Raw genomic sequence first — 23,325 nt, 5'->3', positions numbered from 1 at the left:
GAAAGAAAGAAAGATTAGGTAGAAAGAAAGAAAGAAAGAAAGAAAGAAAGAAAGAAAGAAAGAAAGAAAGAAAAAAGAAAGAAAGATTAGTTAGAAAGAAAGAAAGAAAGATTAGGTATAAAGAAAGAAAGAACGAAAGAAAGATTAGGTAGAAGGAAAGAAAAAAGAAAAGATTAGTTAGAAAGAAAGAAAGAAAGATTAGGTATAAAGAAAGAAAGAACGAAAGAAAGATTAGGTAGAAAGAAAGAAAAGTTAGAAAGAAAGAAAGAAAGAAAGAAAGAAAGAAAGAAAGAAAGAAAGAAAGAACGAAAGAAAGATTAGGTATAAAGAAAGAAAGAACGAAAGAAAGATTAGGTAGAAAGATTAGTAAGAAAGAAAGAAAGAAAGAAAGAAAGAAAGAAAGATTAGGTATAAAGAAAGAAAGAAAGAAAGATTAGGTATAAAGAAAGAAAGAAAGATTAGGTATAAAGAAAGAAAGAAAGAAAGATTAGGTATAAAGAAAGAAAGAAAGAAAGATTAGGTATAAAGAAAGAAAGAAAGAAAGAAAGAAAGAAAGAAAGAAAGAAAGAAAGAAAGAAAGAAAGAAAAAAATATAAGGTATAAAGAAAGAAAGAAAAAGATTAGGTATAAAGAAAGAAAGAAAGAAAGAAAGAAAGAAAGAAAGAAAGATTAGGTAGAAAGAAAGAATGAAAGAAAAAAGAAAGAAAGATTAGCTAGAAAGAAAGAATGAAAGAAAAAAGAAAGAAAGAAAAAAAGAAAGAAAGATTGTAAGAAAGAAAGAAAGATTAGGTAGAAAGAAAGAATGAAAGAAAAAAGAAAGAAAGATTAGCTAGAAAGAAAGAAAGAAAGATTGTAAGAAAGAAAGAAAGATTAGGTAGAAAGAAAGAATGAAAGAAAAAAGAAAGAAAGATTAGCTAGAAAGAAAGAAAGAAAGAAAGAAAGAAAGAAAGAAAGACAGATTAGGTATAAAGAAAGAAAGAACGAAAGAAAGATTAGGTAGAAAGAAAGAAAAGTTAGATAAGTCAGTCAGATAGATAGATAGATAGATAGATAGATAGATAGATAAGTTCAAAAGATAGATAGATAGATAGATAATAGATAGATAGATAGATAGATAGATAGATAGATAGATAGATAGATAGATAGATAGATAGATAGATAGATAGATAGATAGATAGATAGATAGATAGAAAGAAAAGGTTTAAAGAGATAGAAAGAAAGAAAATGTTTAAAGAAAGAAATAAAGAAAGAAAGAAAGAAAGAAAGATTAATTAGTAAGAAAGAAGGAGAAAGAAAGAGAGAAAGAAAGAAAGAGAGAAAGAAAGAAAAAGAAAGATTGATTAGTTGAAAGAAAGAAAGAAAGAAAGAAAGAAAGATAGATGATTTACTGATTCAAGTATGATTTACCATAGTTTACCATGATTTACCATAGTTTACCATGATTTACCATGATTTACCATAGTTTACCATAATTTACTTTAGTATACCATGATTTACCATGTTCAAGTATGATTTACTGATTCTAGCATGATTTGTCATAGATTACCATCATTTTCCATAGTTTACCATGATTTACTATAGTATACCACGATTTACCATGTTCATGTATAATTTACTGATTCTAGCATGATTTACCATAGTTTACCATGATTTACCACGAATTACCATAGTTTACCATGATTTACTATAGTATACCATGATTTACCATGTTCAAGTATGATTTATTGATTCTAGTATGATTTACCATAGTTTACCATGATTTACCACGATTTACTATAGTTTACCATGATTTACTATAGTATACCACGATTTGCCATGTTCAAGTATAATTTACTGATTCTAGCATGATTTACCATAGTTTAGCATGATTTACCATAGTTTACCATGATTTACCATGATTTACCATAGTTTACCATTATTTACTATAGTATACCAAGATTTACCATGTTCAAGTATGATTTACTATGATTCTAGCATGATTTACCATATTTTACCACGATTTACCATAGTTTACCATGATTTACCATAGTTTAACATGCTAGCATGATTATCATGTTGCTAGCATGATGCTAGAATTTTTTTACCATGTTGCTAGCATGGTTTACCATGATTTACCATAGTTTACCATGATTTACCACGATTTACCATAGTTTACCATGATTTACTATAGTATACCATGATTTACCACGATTTTCCATAGTTTACCATGATTTACTATAGTATACCATGATTTACCATGTTCAAGTATGATTTACTGATTCTAGCATGATTTAGCATAGTTTACCATGATTTACCACGATTTACCATAGTTTACCATGATTTACTATAGTATACCATGATTTACCATGTTCAAGTATGATTTATTGATTTTAGCATGATTTACCATAGTTTACCATGATTTACCACGATTTACTATAGTATACCATGATTTACTATAGTATACCACGATTTGCCATGTTCAAGTATAATTTACTGATTCTAGCATGATTTACCACAGTTTAGCATGATTTACCATAGTTTACCATGATTTACCATGATTTACCATGATTTACCATAGTTTACCATTATTTACTATAGTATACCATGATTTACCATGTTCAAGTATGATTAACTATGATTCTAGCATGATTTACCATAGTTTACCACGATTTACCATAGTTTACCATGATTTACCATAGTTTACCATGATTTACTATAGTATACCATGATTTACCACAATTCACCATAGTTTACCATGATTTACTATAGTATACCATGATTTACCATGTTCAAGTATGATTTACTGATTCTAGCATGATTTAGCATAGTTTACCATGATTTACCATAGTTTACCATGATTTACCACGATTTACCATGATTTACTATAGTATACCATGATTTACCATGTTCAAGTATGATTTACTGATTCTAGCATGATTTATCATAGATTACCATGATTTACCATAGTTTACCATCATTTACCACGATTTACCATAGTTTACCATGATTTACTATAGTATACCATGATTTACCATGTTCAAGTATGATTTACTGATTCTAGCATGATTTATCATAGTTTACCATGATTTACCATAGTTTACCATGATTTACCACGATTTACCATAGTTTACCATGATTTACTATAGTATACCATGATTTACCATGTTCAAGTATGATTTACTGATTCTAGCATGATTTATCATAGTTTACCATGATTTACCATAGTTTACCATGATTTACCACGATTTACCATAGTTTACCATGATTTACTATAGTATACCATGATTTACCATGTTCAAGTATGATTTACTGATTCTAGCATGATTTATCATAGATTACCATGATTTACCATAGTTTACCATGATTTACCACGATTTACCATAGTTTACCATGATTTACTATAGTATACCACGATTTACCATGTTCAAGTATGATTTACTGATTCTAGCATGATTTACCATAGTTTAGCATGATTTAGCATAGTTTACCATGATTTACCACGATTTACCATAGTTTACCATGATTTACTATAGTATACCATGATTTACCATGTTCAAGTATGATTTACTGATTCTAACATGATTTATCATAGTTTACCATGATTTACCATAGTTTACCATGATTTACCACGATTTACTATAGTATACCATGATTTACCATGTTCAAGTATGATTTACTGATTGTAGCATAGATAGATAGATAGATAGATAGATAGATAGATAGGTTAAAAATATAGATAGATAGATAGATAGATAGATAGATAGATAGATAGATAGATAGATAGATAGATAGATAGATAGATAGATAGAGTTAAAAAGATAGATAGATAGATAGATAGATAGATAGATAGATAGATAGATAGATAAGTTAAAAAGATAGATAGATAGATAGATTAGTTAAAAAGATAGATAGATAGATAGATAGATAGATAGATAGATAGATAGATAAGTTAAGTTAAAAAGATAGATAGATAGATAGATAGATAGATTAGTTAAATAGATAGATAGATAGATAGATAGATAGATAGATAGATAGATAGATAGATAGATAGATAGATAGATAGATAGATAGATAGATAGATAGATAGATCAGGTTTGAAAATAGATAGATAGATATATAGATAGATAGATAGATAGATAGATAGATAGATAGATAGATAGATAGATAGATAAGTTAGTTAGAAAGATAGATAGATTAGTAAGGAAGATAGATAAGTTAGTTAGAAAGATAGATAGATTAGAAAGAAAGATAGATAAGTTAGTTAAAAAGGTTTGAAGATAGATAGATAGATAGATAGATCATGTTTGAAGATAGATAGATAGATAGATAGATAGATAGATAGATAGATAGATAGATAGATAGATAGATAGATAGATAGATAGATAGATAGATAGATAGATAGATTGGTTAAAAATATAGATAGATAGATAGATAGATAGATAGATAGATAGATAGATAGGTAGATAGGTAGATAGATAGATAGATAGATAGATAGATAGATAGATAGATAGATAGATAGATAGATAAGTTAAAAAGATAGATAGATAGATAGATAGATAGATAGATAGATAAGTTAAAAAGATAGATAGATAGATAGATAGATAGATAGATAGATAGATAGATAGATAGATAGATAGATTAGTTAAATAGATAGATAGATAGATAGATAGATAGATAGATTGGTTAAAATATAGATAGATAGATAGATAGATAGATAGATAGATAGATAGATAGATAGATAGATAGATAGATAGATAGATAGATAGATAGATAGATAGATAGATTAGTTAAATAGATAGATAGATAGATAGATAGATAGATAGATAGATAGATAGATAGATAGATAGATAGATAGATAGATAGATAGATAGATAGATAGATAGATTGGTTAAAATATAGATAGATAGATAGATAGATAGATAGATAGATAGATAGATAGATAAAGTTAAAAAGATAGATAGATAGATAGATAGATAGATAGATAGATAGATAGATAGATAAGTTAAAAAGATAGATAGATAGATAGATAGATAGATAGATAGATAGATAGATAGATAGATTAGTTAAATAGATAGATAGATAGATAGATAGATAGATAGATAGATAAGTTAAAAAGATAGATAGATAGATAGATAGATAGATAGATAGATAGATAGATAGATAGATAGATAAGGTTTGAAAATAAATAGATAGATAGATAGATAAGTTAGTTAGAAAGATAGATAGATTAGTAAGGAAGATAGATAAGTTAGTTAGAAAGATAGATAGATTAGAAAGAAAGATAGATAAGTTAGTTAAAAAGATAGATAGATTAGTAAGAAAGAAAGAAAGATAGATTAGTTAGTTAGAAAGAAAGATAGATTAGTTAGAAAGAAAGATAGAAAGATAAGTTAGTTAGAAAGATAGATAGATTAGTAAGAAAGAAAGCTAGATAAGTTAGTTAGAAAGATAGATAGAAAGATAAGTTAGATAGATAGATAGATAGATAGATAGATAGATAGATAGATAGATAGATAGATAGATAGATAGATAGATAGATAGATAGATAGAAGTTTATTAGGTCATTGAATGGTAGTTTAATTGAGTCTAGGGCTTCAGGGAGTTTAGATTTGAGTTTTTGGCTTGTACACTAATGGGCCACCGTAGTCTTGGCTCAATTTGAGCAGTCTGCCATGTAAGTCTATGGGATTTTTATGGTTTTTAATATTAATTTTTAAGAAAACTGAAAGTCAAATCAGTCTGAAAAGATATAGCACACCAAGTCAGAACAGTCTGAAAGTCTGACCCGAGTTTGGAGTTTGTAGAGTTAAAGCTCTAGGAGGAGTTAGAGTTGATAAATTTTGGGTCAGAAGAATAAGAAGAAGAAGAAGAATAATAATAAGTTTAAATAGGATTTCAGTAAGTTGGCTTTCTCAAGCCAACTTAATAATAATAAGTTTAAATAGGATTTCAGTAAGTTGGCTTTCTCAAGCCAACTTAATAATAATAAGTTTAAATAGGATTTCAGTAAGTTGGCTTTCTCAAGCCAACTTAATAACTGCCTTAGGTGTGAGTGATCTAATGTTTAGAAGACCTAGCTTTAGAAATTGTTTCTGTTTACTAATAGCAACATTTTCTGGTTTAATAATTCGATTTTTCCTAGATCCTGCAGTAGATTTATTATTTGATCTCACTAAATGAGGAATAGACACCGTTTCTATGCAATGTTCAACACTAGTATTTATATCAGTTAAATTGGTGCAGCAGAGACTATGATTTGGACTTTTGGTTACTAGTCAAAAGGTATTTAACATTTTGGAGATGTTATCCGACAGAAGATCCGCTCCGAATCTGCTTGGGTTTAAGCCATTATCACGGTAAGAATCTACTTGCTGCACTAACTGCCACAGACTTTTATAAAGGATTGCAGTTCTTGAAACAAAGTTACTTACGGGATCACCAAACCAGACAGAACACACAACAGAGCTTCGTCATGGACACCCTCAGCATATAGCCGGTGAGTCCCATGAAACTAGTGTTCCTCGACAGGTAGAGAAACAAGCCGATCGACTTACAAATCTATGGCACAAACAGGGAGCGAGACCCAAAGGCACTCGAAACATCAGATTGTCACGAGCATCACATATTGCCGCAGTAGCATCCTCTACCCCAGATTAGGGGTGGAACGGTACATGTATTCGTATTGAACCGAAACGGTACGGGCGTCACGGTTCGGTGCATGAATATACACGGAGAATACACGGTATAAAAATAAATATAGCTTGCGTGCAAACGAATTAATGTAATGCGGAACTACTGTTAGATACACAGGTTCTTTAGGGACACCTAATTTGTAGCTCCGCCTTAGCTCTGAAGCAGAGCTGTTGAATATGTTTTTCAACGGCTCTGCTCTGAAGCTCCGTGGCTATGATGGACAGGCTGCGAATGCGATGTCAAGTTTGCAATTGTGTGTGTGTGTGTGTGTGTGTGTGTCCGTCCGTCCGTGCGTGCGTGCGTGCGTGTTCGCGTGTGTATGAGAGAGGCGCGGGCACGATCGAACAGTGGAAACATAAAAACATACTCCGTCATTTTGTTTATAGGATATCATTCAAACTGCAGTGTTTACTTATATTTACTCGCAATAAAACACAACATTGTGCTTTTGTCAAACTGTAAACTCTTGTCAAACTGTAGCCTACAACTGTCACCCAACACAGTGAGTAAGTGACACATCCTACATTGATTAAAAAAGAAAATCAAATTTGTTGATAAAATCAAATGGTAGTAATATTTTATACAGAAATAAATTATTTATAATTCAGATGAGAATAAAGTTAGTGTTTAATTAAAATTGTAAGGAAAAAAATATATATTGATCTGAAATATAGCAAATTATTTTTAAATTCATTCAGGTACAATTACCAAACATATCTCAAGGTCTTTTTGTCTTTTTATTCATTTAATTAATAACCAATTATATAAAACCATTGTCAATGCACTACAAATAACTGGTTCTATGCCTTCACTTTATTAATAAAACTTATTTAAAAAATACAAGGCTTAAGACATTTATTTTCCTTTGGTGGTACAGCCTGAGACATGCACAAAAAAAAAAAAAAAATTGCCTTCTACATTTTTGTTTAGCTTTTTCCTCCATAGTACCGAACTCGTACCGAACCGTGATGTCTGAACCGAGGTATGAACCGAACCGTGACTTCTGTGTACCGTTCCACCCCTACCCCAGATACAGTTCTAACAAGGATTGCAAACACTGGTCTCCTACCACCGCCTATACATCTTGAGAACAGATTTGAAGTACTAATGAATGTAAATGAGGAATCCCCAAACGTGATGAATGTGATCGAACACAGCCTGAACACTCAATGCTAACTGGCGCTCAAGTTCGAGCAGACAGCGGCACTCAGCTCAGAGCGCAGCCGAGCCCAGGACTCTGATAGTGGGGGACTCCATAATCAGAAACATTAGCAGCAGGGATACAACTACGTGCTGCCTTCCACAAGCAACAACATCTGATGTAAACAGGGAACTTCAGAATAGTGGTCGACCGATATATCGCAGAGGCCGATATATCGGCCGATATTTGGAATTTTTTAGATATCGGCATTGGCCGATAAATCTTTTCGTTTGGCCGATATATTTCAAAACAGTTTGTGACTGCATTAGCGCTTTTTTCCACTGACGCGAACAGAGCGAGCGTGAATGAACTGAATACACTCGCTCTGCTCCGCCCAGCATGTAAGACAAGCCATTCAGAAGTGAAGCAGACATCTGACAGACACAGTAAATGATCATTCGCATTCGCTGTCTAACCTGACACTACATTGTGTTACACACAATAACATTCCGGCGTGCAGCAAAGTCTATTCAAACAGTACCGTGATGTGTCAGATCCGCAGCTCAGCGGTAGCTCCAGTGGGGGTCACAGATGTGATATAAACCAATTCAAACAAAACTGAAAACATTTTACCTCACAAACAGTCAAAAATCTTGGACTGGCTGTTCTCGGGTTACGTCTAAACTAGACGCTGTTTTCCAACGGACTCGCGTGCACGGAAAAGCTGGGTCGCGTGGCGTGCATTACAGATCAGTGGTCGCGTGAGGTGGATGAGAGGAGAACACTATGGTATAATAATACGTTGGAAAATAAATCTTCGAAAATGTTATTCATTATCTACTTTATTTATTTATCCATGACTGGCATAATATCGTGTGAAGTATACATTTTCATACGTTCATGTATGTCATGCAAATACATGTGACGGCTTGCAATGTTTCAAAGAAACAAACAAGCAAAACTAAACAGACATAAATCATTATTATTTAAATTAGGGCTGTCAAAAGATTAATCGCATCCAAAATAAAAGTTTGTGTTTAAATAATATATGTGTGTGTACTGTGTATAATTATTTTGTATATATAAATACACACACATGCATGTATATATTTAAGAAATATTTGCATACTGTATATATTTATATATCATTTATATTATATATAAATAACACATTTTTCTTAAATATATACATGTGTGTGTATTTCTAGATACAAATTTAATTATACACAGTACACACACATATATTATTTAAACACAAACTTTTATTTTGGATGCGATTAATCTTTTGACAGCCCTAATTTAAATATACTTAAAGTAAAACAATCTGTTTAAAGTAAATAGTGTAAATAAACTATGTGAGATTTAAATTTTACTATTTTGCATTGTACATAAAATGCATTGTACATAAAATGTATGTAATTGCACATACTATTTTGTCATTAATTTATGAATATTGTTTAGATTGGTTCATTAATGATAAATGTTATTTGTAACCTGCAGTAAGCAGCAGTAATTATTTATGTGACTTAAAAAAAATCAAATCATTCTGCTAGATGGCTGGACAGAAAAATAAATCCCCTAGTGGGAAAACTTTGTCTCTCATTTACTGTATTCACATGTATTGTATCGGCCTCATATCGGCCAGATTGCTTTCTCAATATCGGCATCAGCATCGGCCATTAAAAATCCCATATCGGCCGACCACTACTTCAGAGCATTCTGATGAAACATAAGACTGCAAATCGACTCATCATTCATGTGGGGAAGAATGATATTTATAAAGAGCAGTCAGAACTCCTTAAGAAGGACTTCAATGAACTTTTTTAAACTTAAAAGACTGAAAGTTCAAACATTCATCAGTTCAACTAGTGTTGTCACGATACTTCGATACCATAAAGTTAGGCTACATTTTGCCATGATAGTGAGAGGCTATGCCTGGTTTCATCTGTGGTTGTCATGATCTAAATGCATGATACTGGATGACCAATGGTTAAGTTTAATAAAACCCAAACAGTCAGAATATTACATTTACAAAAAATTTTTTTAAATTAGCACATGCAGAAACTAAGAAATTGTCCAATAAATATATTTATTTTGTTAAGGAAAAATGACAAATGTTTGAATGTTCTACCTCAGATTTGTGAAATGTTCACCTATTTGGAAAGTGTTTGTCATGATATGCTCTGACAATAAAGAGTAGTTTAAAACCACAGTTAACGCTCTGGTTTCAACAACTTTCACTTAGGAGCAAAAATCTGCCTATAAACTTGAAAGAAATAAACCATGCCTATAAACTTTTATCGTGATAATTATCGATATCGACTGATATAAAAAAAAGTATTGTGATTTTTTTTTTTGGGGCCATATCGCCCAGTCCTACTAATAAATGTAAGCAAATATCATTTGGGAATTACACATCTTCTGAATATCTGTTAATAACTGTTTTAAAAACTTTTGATCTGACTCAGCATGTACATGGACCCACACACAATCGCGGACACACTCTAGATTTACTTATCAGTAAGGGTCTAAACATTTCATCGATTGTCATTAAGGATGTAGCACTGTCTGATCATTTCTGTATTTTCTTTGATATATTGATCTCTCCTGCCACTGAAGCTAGATCTGTGTCTGTCAAGAAGAGATGCTTAAATGAGAACACTAGTGTGCTATTTATGAAGGCTATATCTTTAACACCAAGCATATCTGCAGACTCTGTTGATTTTCTCCTTGATTCTTTTAACTCAAAAGTTAAAGGTGTAATTGATGATATTGCTCCTGTTAAAGTCAGGGAGAGTGGCAGACAAAAAGCACCTTGGAGAAACTCAACAGAAGTGCAAAATATGAAAAGACAATGCAGAAAAGCAGAGCGCATGTGGCGGAAGACAAAACTTGTAGTCCATTATAACATCTACAAAGACAGCCTTCATGCTTTCAATATGGAACTAGGCAAAGCTAGACAGACTTTCTTCTCAAATATTATAAACAGCAATTTAAACAACACACGCATTCTTTTTGAATGGATCCTTTGACAACATTCAATCTGGTTTCCGACCGCACCACAGCACAGAGACAGCGCTCATAAAGATAAATATAGCTGCGAGCAGCGATTACGGGCCCAAGCCGGTGGCACCGCAACCCCGGTGCCTTTAGTTACCTAAAGGCACCGGGGTGGCGGTACCGCCGGCTTTGGCCCTCCATCGCTGCTCGCAGCTATATTTATATATATATATATATATATATATATATATATATATATATATATATATATATATACATACATACATACACACACATACATATATATGTATATATGTATATATATATATATATATATATATTATTGTTCAAAAGTTTGGGGTCAGTAAGATTTTTAATGTTTTTAGGAGAAGTCTCTTCTGCTCACCAAGGCTGCATTTATTGATTAAAAATACAAACAAAAACAGTAATATTCTGAAATATTATTCCAATTTAAAACAGCTGTTTTCAATTTTAAAATATTTTACATAGTAATTCATTTCTGTGATCAAAGTTGAGTTTTCAGCATCATTACTCCAGTCTTCAGTGTCACATGATCCTTCAGAAATCATACTAATATGATGATTGATGCTCAATAAATATTCATTATTATTTTCAATGTTGAAAACAGTTGTGTACAGATTTTTTTTTTTCAAAATGCTTTGATGAATGTAAAGTTCAAAAGAACAGCATATATTTCAAATATATATATTTTTAACATTATAAATGTCTTTACTGTAACTGTTGATCAGTTTAACTCATCCTTCATAAATAAAAGTACTGATTTATTTTATTTCTTTCCCCCAAAAATACAATTTTAATTATTACTAACCACAAACTTTTGAGCGGTAGTGTTTAACATTACAAAAGCTTTAGATTTCAGATAAATGCTGTTCTTTTGAACTTTCTATTCATCAAAGACTGTACACAACTGTTTTCGACATTTAAAATAATAATGAATGTTTCTTGAGTATCAATCATCATATTAGAATAATTTCTGAAGGATCATGTGACAGTGACGACTGGAGTAATGATGCTGAAAACTCAGCTTTGATCACAGGAATAAATAACAGTTTAAAATATATTAAAATAGAAAGCAGCTGTTTTAAATTGGAATACTATTTTACAATATGACTGTTTTTGTTTGTATTTTTAATCAAATAAATGCAGCCTTGGTGAGCAGAAGAAACTTCTCTGTTATGTGCGCGCCACAGACTGCACGCACGTCCGCTTAGAGTTCCGCCTTTTGCCTTCCGTCAATATTACGTTATTAGAAAAATATTTTTTTAGAGAATCGATTTTTTGACATTTGTGAATCGATTCAGAATCGTCCACGTCCGCATCGCGATGCATCTAAGAATCAATTTTTTCTCCCACCCCTAGATTTCATACAACAGGTTAATAAACAGTTACAATTAAGTCACTTACATTTTAGATGCAATGTTGACTGTTTTTGTTCTGTTTCAGCAGCGAAAATAGTTAAACAAAGATCACGGCAGAACCATCATGCATCACGTGTTTTCTCATAACTGAACGATTCAGCATTTTTAACGAATCGGTTAACTCAAAGATTGAATGATCAATCCATAAACATCTGTCTTAATCATGATCGACTCATTCGAACGAATCGTTTGAACGAATGAATCAATGACTCGCTTATTAAGATGGATGCCTGGCGACACCTAATGGCGGTTTAGTGTTGTTTAAAAGCATCATTCTTTCCCACATGTGTGTGATTTGTGTGTGCAACATTATCATTATTTTTCTTTCACTATTATATTAGCGATTTAAAAGCACCCACTCGTGTCACACGTCGATTAACCGGTGGGAAAATATCCTCAGACACATACCTAATAAATGTATATTTAAATACAATATTGGCCTACCTGGTAAAAAGTTTTATATACTATTTTGATGTCCTTTTGGACACAAGAGGGCAGTATAGCCCTATGTTTGCTTTTTTGTTGAACCAAATAGCACTAAATAGCCTGTTTTTAACTTTTTCATTCTTCTTGAATTGCAAAAACAGAATAAAATGGGTTTAGTTGTGATATTTGTATACTTTTATATAGAAATAAATGGTATATAATTACATTTTTAGAAGATTTTTAGTGTTTCCTTTTTGGACATTAATCCCTCGCCATAGCAAAACCGTTTGAGATATTTATTATCCATTCACAACTTAGCATATTTAATGTAGTTTCATCATGTTGAAAAAGTTTGGTACGAATAAAATAAATAGTTTAAGAGGAGTGGCTAAAAATTCAGAGGCTGATTTTGCAAAAAAATTCACATTCAGACCAAAATATCTGACTTCCTGATGGCCAGAGCTATTGAATATAAATTAGAAAGTTGTCCGGCTTGATGAGAACAATATAAAAACTATTTTTTCTTTACTGTAGTTAAAACTAACCCCCCCACTTTTGTCTAAAGCATGTTGAAAGTGACACACTTCCTGCTGCCAGTTGGTGGCGCTATAACTTTGACTCACAATAGCTACATCCATCTGATCGGCCTCTTACCACGAACACACTGCTGAAGTTTCATCAAGATCAGTTAATGTATGCAGAAGTTATTCCACTTCCGTGTTTCTCTTTTCTCGCCATAAATTCGATTCCTCGCCACAGCCAAACCGTTCGAGATATCAAAAATCCGTCCGCAATTTAGCATCCTCAAAGTCTTGACTACATGCACACCGAGTTTGGAGGGGACACGGTGAATTTTCTAGGAGGAGTACTTCGCATTCCACAGGAAGCGTTTTCCAAACAACCAATAATAGCCGACTTCCTGTTGGGCTGGCGTAAAACTTGACCGGGGGAAAGTTGTTCGGCCCGATGAGATCTATATGTGTACCGAGTTTCATATTAATTCATGCAAGCGTGTTTGATCTATGGACCAAGTTTTGGGACCCCGTTCAAGGGGGCGCTGTTGAGCCCCCCTGCCACGCCCGGGTACCAGCTTCAGCCTGTCCCTGATGGCAGGGGGTTCTGACTTGTGTGCAAAGTTTCAAGAGTTTTTGAGCACGTTAAGGACCCCAAAAGCCCCTGAAACCTTGATTAACAATATAAAAGCAATAGTCAAATTCCCCCCTCCCCTCTCACACACAGAGACACAGAGAGAGGGAGAGAAAATTCTTCAGAAAATCCACATTCAAACCAAAATATCTCTCTTCCTGTTGGTTGGAGGTAGTTAATGTCAATTAGAAAGTTGTCCGTCTTGATGAGAACAATACACATACCAAGTTTTGTTGCTGTTGATAAAACTAACCCCCCCCCACTTATGACTAAAGGTGGCGCTACTGAGCCCCTCACCACGCCCGTTTCTGAAACTTTGCACATGTCTACTGGCTAATAAATGTGATGTGTCTGTCGAGTTTCATGCAATTTCAAGTATGTTAAGAGTCTCAAAAGCATCAAAAAAGAATATTAAAGTTTGAAGCGTTGCCATGGCAACATTATTAAAGATATCAAAAATCCTTTCACAGGTCTACATCTGCCGTGTGTTTACATTATACACATAAAGTTTGAAGCAAATTGGGTAAAAATAAGAGGGTGATTTTAAAGCATTTTGAAAGGGACACACTTCCTGCTGCCAGTTGGTGGCGCTTTAACTTAGACTCACAGTAGTCACATCCATGTGATCGGCCTCTTACAACGAACACACTGCTGAAGTTTAATCAAGATCAGTTAATGTATGCAGAAGTTATAACACACTTCCTGTTTCCATTATTCGCCATAAATTCGTGTCCTCGCCACGGCCAAACCGTTCGAGATATCAAAAATCCGTCCGCAATTTAGCATCCTCAATGTCTTGACTTCATGCTGACTGAGTTTGGAGGCGATTGGATGAATTCCCTAGGAGGAGTACATTAAATTCCACAGCATGCGTTTCCAAACATCCCATAATAGCCAACTTCCTGTTGGGCTGGCGTAAAACTTAGAGCACGAAAGTTGTTCGGCCCGATGAGATCTATATGTGTTCCGAGTTTCATATTATTACATGCAAGTGTGTTTGATTTATGGACAAGTGTTCGGATTCCGTACCAGGGGGCGCTGTTGAGCCCCCCTGCCACGCCCGGGTACCAGCTTCAGCCCGGCCCTAATGGCCGCGGGTTCTGACATGCGTGCAAAGTTTCATGAGTTTTTGAGCACGTTAAAGGCCCCAAAAGCCCCCGAACCCTTGAAGAACAATAATAATAATAATAATAATAATAATAATCCTAACGAAAACAATAGGGCCTTCGCCCTTTCAGGGCTTGGGCCCTAATAATCCTAACGAAAACAATAGGGCCTTCGCCCCTTCAGGGCTTGGGCCCTAATAATAATAAAATATAGCTGCGAGCAGCGATTGCGGGCCCAAGCCGGTGGCACCGCCACCCCGGTGCCTTTAGTTACCTAAAGGCACCGGGGATGGCGGTGCCACCGGCTTTGGCCCTCCATCGCTGCTCGCAGCTATATTTATATATATATATATATATATACACACACACACACACACACACACACACATATATTTATATATATATATATATATATATATGTGTATATAAATATCTATCTATCTATATCTATATCTATCTATCTAGCTATCTATTTATATATATATATATATATATATATACACACGCACACACACACATATATATATTTATATATATATATATATATATATATATACTTATATATATATACGTATATATATATATAAATATAAGACAGAAAATTTTACTTGTCTTACCTTATTCTGATTTTATGATACACCCAAAATATTCCACAACAAATCCTTTAAATTTAATGTAAAAATAAAAACGAAAGTAAGCAGTGTTGGTCTCACGTAACCCTCTCATTAGAATCAAAATGTTTCAATATTTGCGATGTATTTGGATGCTAAACTATTCTTTATTATAGGCTTTGTACTTCACTCGTGTTCCAATATCGATGGAAAAAATCATCCTCTTCACACGCGCAAAAATGTTCTTGGAAACATCACAGTGGAGCTCTGCTTACTGTGAATGGTACAGATTGTACTACTGACTATTTAAACAGAGCAGTGTAATTCGTTTATGTTAGGTTGACTATTTTTATTATTATATTGTATTAGGGCTATAATGAACAGGCTGCGATGTCAAGATTGCAATTCTGGAATGTGTGTGTGTGTGTGACGCGGTTGCGGTTGAACAGTGGACACAAAAACATAAATAAAATGTTTTAGTTAATTCCTACATCCATAGGAATAAATTGAAAATGCTCGCTCTACTCCGCACCATTATCAATGTCTGTGCGGACGTCTGTATTTTACTAGTATATAGTATACTATAGTTAGCGATTTAAAAGCGCTCAGTGGTGTCACACGTCGATTAACCGGTGGGAAAATGTTATCACAGTCACATCCCTAATATATTTATATATAAATACAATAGGCCTACCTGAAAGAGAATTTTACTTGCCCGACCAGAGTATAGCCTGATTAGAACGTCAATAACAAAAAAATTACTTGGGAATCACTAAAACGAGAGATTATTCTAATTTCATTACATTAATTTTAAGTTGCAATCATCAGTTAATAATAAATGTATTACTGATCAATGGTAACAAGGTTGCACTGCTGAGGCTCATGCTGCTTCTCCAGGAGAATTGTAAACAAATGAGCGCAGCACACAAAAAAGCAACACAGTTAACAACATACTGACTATAAAAATTACAAATATGGAGTTTTTATATATTTTATAACATATGATAGAGTTAAGCAACCTCACTTGACGAGTAGGCAACTATTTCCTGAATACAATCACGATTGAAACTGTGACATTGATTTCATACAACAGGTTAATAAACAGTTACAATTAAGTCACTTACATTTTGGATGCAATATTGACTGTTTTTGTTCTGTTTCAGCAGCAAAAATAGTTAAACAAAGATCACAGCAGAACCATTGCGCATCTCACAGCAACTTGTTTTCTCATTACTGAATGATTCAGCATTTTGAAACGAATCGCTTGACTCAAAGATTCAATGGTCAATCCATAAACATCTGTCTCAATCATGAATGACTCAGTCATTGGAACGAATCATTTGAACGAATGAATCAATGACTCGCTCATTAAGATGGTCGCCTGGCGACACCTAATGGCGGTTTAGTGTTATGTTTAAAAGTATCATTCTTTCCAACGTGCACCATTATCAATGTCCGTGCGGACGTCCGTTTTTTTACTTTCACTTTTATATTAGCGATTTAAAAGCACCCACTCGTGTCACACGTCGATTAACCGGTGGGAAAATATCCTCAGACACATACCTAATAAATGTATATTTAAATACAATATTGGCATACCTGGTAAAAAGTTTTATATACTATTTTGATGTCCTTTTGGACACAAGAGGGCAGTATAGCCCTATGTTTGCTTTTTTGTTGAACCAAATAGCACTAAATAGCCTGTTTTTAACTTTTTCATTCTTCTTGAATTGCAAAAACAGAATAAAATGGGTTTAGTTGTGATATTTCTATACTTTTATATAGAAATAAATGGTATATAATTACATTTTTAGAAGATTTTTAGTGTTTCCTTTTTGGACATTACTTTAATCCCTCGCCATAGCAAAACCGTTTGAGATATTTATTATCCATTCACAACTTAGCATATTTAATGTAGTTTCATCATGTTGAAAAAGTTTGGTACGAATAAAATAAATAGTTTAAGAGGAGTGGCTAAAAATTCAGAGGCTGATTTTGGAAAAAAAATTCACATTCAGACCAAAATATCTGACTTCCTGATGGCCAGAGCTATTGAATGTAAATTAGAAAGTTGTCCGGCTTGATGAGAACAATATACAAACTATTTTTTCTTTACTGTAGTTAAAACTAACCCCCCCACTTTTGTCTAAAGCATGTTGAAAGTGACACACTTCCTGCTGCCAGTTGGTGGCGCTATAACTTTGACTCACAATAGCTACATCCATCTGATCGGCCTCTTACCACGAACACACTGCTGAAGTTTCATCAAGATCAGTTAATGTATGCAGAAGTTATTCCACTTCCGTGTTTCTCTTTTCTCGCCATAAATTCGATTCCTCGCCACAGCCAAACCGTTCGAGATATCAAAAATCCGTCCGCAATTTAGCATCCTCAAAGTCTTGACTACATGCACACCGAGTTTGAAGGGGACACGGTGAATTTTCTAGGAGGAGTATTTCACATTCCACAGCAAGCGTTTTCCAAACAACCCATAATAGCCGACTTCCTGTTGGGCTGGCGTAAAACTTGACCGGGGTAAAGTTGTTCGGCCCGATGAGATCTATATGTGTACCGAGTTTCATATTAATTCATGCGAGCGTGTTTGATATATGGATCAAGTTTTAGAACCCCGTTCAAGGGGGCGCTGTTGAGCCCCCCAGCCACGCCCGGGTACCAGCTTCAGCCCGGCCCTGATGGCCGTGGGTTCTGACCTGTGTGCAAAGTTTCAAGAGTTTTTGAGCACGTTAAGGACCCCAAAAGCCCCTGAAACCTTGATTAACAATATAAAAGCAATAGTCAAATCCCCCCCTCCCCTCACACACACACAGACACAGAGAGAGGGAGAGAAAATTCTTCAGAAAATCCACATTCAAACCAAAATATCTCTCTTCCTGTTGGTCGGAGATGGTTCATGTAAATTAGAAAGTTGTCCGTCTTGATGAGAACAATACACATACCAAGTTTTGTGATTCTAGGAAAAACTAAGCCCCCATTTTTGACTAAAGGTGGCGCTACTGAGCCATTCCACCACGCCCGTTTCTGAAACTTTGCACATGTCTACTGGCTAATAAATGTGATGTGTCTGTTGAGTTTCATGCAATTTCAAGTATGTTAAGAGTCTCAAAAGCATCAAAAAAGAATATTAAAGTTTGATGCGTTGCCACGGCAACAGTATCTAAGATATCAATAATCCTTTCACAGGTTTACATCTGCCGTGTGTCTACATTGTACACATAAAGTTTGAAGCAAATCGGGTAAAAATAAGACACTGATTTCAAAGCATTTTGAAAGTGACATATTCCTGCTGCCAGTTGGTGGCGCTATAACTTTGACTCACAATAGTCACATCCATGTGATCGGCCTCTTACCACGAACACACTGCTGAAGTTTCATCAAGATCAGTTAATGTATGCAGAAGTTATAACACACTTCCTGTTTCATTTTTTCGCCATAAATTTGTTTCCTCGCCACGGCCAAACCGTTCGAGATATCAAAAATCCGTCCGCAATTTAGCATCCTCAATGTCTTGACTTCATGCACACCGAGTTTGGAGGCGAATCGATGAATTCCCTAGGAGGAGTACATTAAATTCCACAGCATGCGTTTCCAAACAACGCTAAATAGCCAACTTCCTGTTTGGCTGGCGTAAAACTTAGAGCACGAAAGTTGTTCGGCCCGATGAGATCTATATGTGTACCGAGTTTCATATTATGACATGCAAGCGTGTTTGATTTATGGACACGTGTTCGGATCCCGTTCCAGGGGGCGCTGTCGAGCCCCCCTGCCACGCCCGGGTACCAGCTTCAGTCCGGACCTGATGGCCGCGGGTTCTGACGTGTGTGCAAAATTTCAAGAGTTTTCGAGCATGTTAAGAGCCCCAAAAGTGCCCGAAAGGTTGACAAAATAATAATAATAATAATAATAAATAATCCTACCGGAAACAATAGGGCCTTCGCCCTTTCAGGGCTTGGGCCCTAATAAACGATATTCGCTTAAATACTGATTCAGGCAAATTATCAGTGCTGGTACTACTCGACCTCAGTGCTGCATTTGACACTGTCGATCACAACATACTTATATATAGTATGCATTTGATATTATATATATATATATATACACAAAACACTATAGGCCTAGTTATTCAAATTGTTATTCTTACACAACAACATTATGAAAGAAGCTGGATGATCATTTTGCTCATCCAACACATTATGCAAATTATATGTTTATTGCATTATGATCCTGTATGCTACATTCATACATTCAGCTTTTCTATAATGTTCAGGATTTTATACACATTTACAGGTTTTAGCATTGAGGTCTTATTATTTGTGGGGGTGCTAACTGCTGCTGTACTTATTTGCTTTATATATCCAGATGTATTTCTAATATTATTTAACTATTCCCTCAGGGTTTAATTTACACATTTCTGACTGGTAGCGAACATTAGTGAAGTGTTGGTCACTAAGCTAGCTGCAGTTAACTATTCTCTTCCAATAAACACTAACTAAAGCTGGCTACATAAAACACAACTACTGCCTAGATTCATCAGAGGACGGCTGAAGTGTTTAAAAGTGAAAAACACAGTAATTTCATCAACTTACCAGCACGCGAGCTTCGGGAACACTGAGAGTGAATGGGGTTCATCAGTGCTGGAGCTGTCGGTGTTTGCCGGTCACTTCCGCATTACTCAATTCTTCTTCTTCTTCTTTAATGGCGATTAACTCCAAAGGAGCATTATCGCCACCTACTGTGCTGGATGGCAAATTAACCTTCGGTGATAAGTCTGAAGTTTAAAACTATTTCCTCTTCCTTCTTTCACAAATGGACCATTAACTATATTTCTTTGTTAAACCCTACTCTATCATCCCACATACATCATCATTATTTATCATACCTGCAATAGAGGTTTCATTGAGCTTCATCCGGCGCTGCGCGTTCAGCTCCTCCGTCCACACTCAGCCCCCATGGCAGGTTCAACATTTCAAGCATATCATATTTTAAATCCCAAACCTGAATCATATATAAATGTAATTAGTGCTCTATATATCTGTCTATCCATTAAACCTTTTCCTAAAATATCCTCATTCTTCATCCTCTCCATTCTTCAGATGACTGAATAATATATCCCGGAAAATACTTACTACAAATGACATACATTTTCAGATACACCACACACATCACATAATCCATTTTCATGTAACCCCATAATTGCCAGTGTTGAGTTTAACACTGTATGTCCCAGTCTTAACCTAGACAGCAATACTTCTTCTTTCCTATTTCTTCCCTGGCAATGTATCCTCCCTACTGTCTGTGTAACACTATAACACCATCTCCCTGTGCTACTACTGTCCCATCTAATTTGCCACTTATTCATTAACTTTCTCTTTAAAATCGATTTTGCCTCCTTTTTCCCCATAGGTACTTTAACATCCACCTCCCTCTTGTCTAGTGCTTTTTTTTTGCTAGTTTATCAGCAACTTCATTACCAGATACCCCAATGTGTGCTGGTACCCAACAGAAATACACCACTATTCCAGCCTCTTTCAGTCTGTATAGTGATAAATATACTTCCATTAATAAATCTTCTCTGTCTGATCTTGCATGTACTATACTAATTAAAGCTGAAGAAGAATCTGAACATATTACCACTTTATTTGGTCTGACTTGTTCGACCCACTGTAGTCCTTTGGATTGAATTATATCTATTTTTTTCAGTAAAGACTTGGATGCCGAACCATATACAATACATCCATAATCAAAGCAAGAACGAATCAGTGCTTGATACATGCACAACAATGCACTACGACTAGCTCCCCAATTGTGACTAGCAACCGTACGCATGCAATTTAAGATCTTTTTACACTTTGACTCAATTTTACTGATATGACATTTCCATGTTAATTTTCCATCAAATCATAATCCAAGATATTTAAAAACAGGTACTCTTTCCAATATTTGATGAAACAACTTCAGATCTAAATGTTCATTCCTCTTGTTTTTTGTGAATAACATATATTGTGTTTTTGAGACTGAAAACTTTAGACCCCAATCCAATGACCATTCTTCTACTTCTTTAATTGACTCCTGAATGCCTTTAACCACATTTTTTATATTACGGCCTCTCTTCCATAATGCTCCGTCATCTGCATAAAGAGCCAATCCTATTCCTGGTTTATTAACTTTATCAAAAACATCATTGATCATTAAATTAAACAATAATGGGCTAATTGCACTACCCTGTGGAGTTCCATTTAGAATGTTATAAGGAGCTGATAATTCTTCCCCAATTTTCACCTGAAAGTGCGTTCAAATAAAAAATCTAAAACCCAATTATAAAGTTTGCCACCTATTCCAATTTTATTCAGTTTTTGGGCTTATTGGCGGTTCGCATTCTTAAAAGACCATTACCGCCATCTACTGTGGGTAATAGATCAGAGACTATAGCCGTTTCTCAATACCAAGTATGCAAAGTTCGGACTTGAGTCCTTGGTAGTTCGGACTTGACAAGTTCGACTCAGGAGAACGAACTCCCGAGGACGGGAGGACACAAGTCCGATAATTCTGCAAATGGAACAGCGGTGTACTTGATAGCGTCACTCAGCTCGCTCTGGCTACTCCGGTCATCTCTTTATGTATATCTAGGCTACAAAGAAAACAAAATATGTTATAAACCACCACTCTGCCTCTTTAAATTTTCATTTAAAAAAATCTTAAACATAATGGCCACACAAATGTGGTTCAGGCAACGCAATTGATTATCTTCACTGCATATTTATAACAACACGAAATATAAAGCACAACCCTGACTCTTTTTGTTTTCATTTTAAAAATATGATCAATAAAAAAACAAAAACCATTATAATATTGATCTTTAAAACTAACATTTAGCAAAAAGAGACAGGGTTGTGTCATTTTATTTTATTATATATGTGCATACAGTGAAGAGAATGTAGGCAACATGTAGGCTATTTTACATGTTTTAAATATATAAAATAAAATGACATAACCTTTTTTGTTAAATGTCAGTTTTAATGATCAATAATAGCCATTATAAAAGTATAAGTAGGTATAAGAAAAGTGAAAGGTATAAGAAGCTATACAATAATATAAACGATTCAGTCAAACATAAGTCAGCTCTCTAGGCTACAATGTTAAAGTTAAATAGACTAAATAAAGCTATGAAACTTCACCTTGCCCTCAGCTTAACGTTTTGCCAGGGAACAAATTATAGATTAATGAGACAAATAAAATAAATAAATAAATAAATCGCCCGTTAGATATACACAAGACGATTTATATCTCATGTTAAACCACTAGACTGGAGACATCCGAGCCAGCGTCAAACGTCAGCAGCACTAGCCGAGGAAAGGCTGTTCTCTGCGGGGTACGAGCGCCGTGCGTCCGATTGCCTGGTTCTCACAACTCCGAAAACATCAGATCAAATTTTCAAATAGGCGCTATCTTTATAAATAAACCAAAGATTTGAGCTTTAAACAACTACATTCTCGGCTGAAATACTCTTAAAACTACATTTTGTGACACAATTACAGCAGTATTTTTAAATTACGCAGGGTTTCTCCTCTGCTAGTGACGCTTGCTGGTTGGTGTGAGATGCATCCTGGGATACCTGGCTGTCTCAAGTCCGCACAAGTCACCTCTCGATGCATCCTCGGTAAAATGGGCGGATCAAGAACACATCCAGGGATTTGAACTGGACTTGGCTAGATGTGAACTTTGAATTGGAACAGTACATGGGCAGC

General features: G+C 34.5%; 2 protein-coding genes across 2 annotated transcripts in view; one reads left to right on the top strand and one right to left on the bottom strand.

Moving 5' to 3' along the window:
* The window catches only part of LOC311301462 (uncharacterized protein), a 64,937-nt gene extending 44,678 nt beyond the window's left edge, over window positions 1-20,259 (bottom strand). Inside the window, exon 1 of the mRNA XM_084426596.1 lies at window positions 20,167-20,259. Within this exon, the coding sequence (XP_084282722.1) occupies window positions 20,167-20,209 (43 nt within the window). The 5' untranslated portion in view covers window positions 20,210-20,259. The remainder of the gene's footprint in view (window positions 1-20,166) is intronic.
* LOC311301520 (uncharacterized protein) overlaps window positions 1-23,325 on the top strand; it is a 402,121-nt gene that overhangs the window by 192,802 nt on the left and 185,994 nt on the right. The window lies entirely within an intron of this gene.

The sequence above is a fragment of the Rutilus rutilus genome, assembly GCF_951802725.1.
Source record: "Rutilus rutilus genome assembly, chromosome: 1".
Taxonomy (NCBI): Eukaryota; Metazoa; Chordata; class Actinopteri; order Cypriniformes; family Leuciscidae; genus Rutilus; species Rutilus rutilus.
The sequence above is the reverse complement of the archived record's forward strand: the minus strand, read 5'-3'. Positions and strand labels throughout refer to the sequence as shown.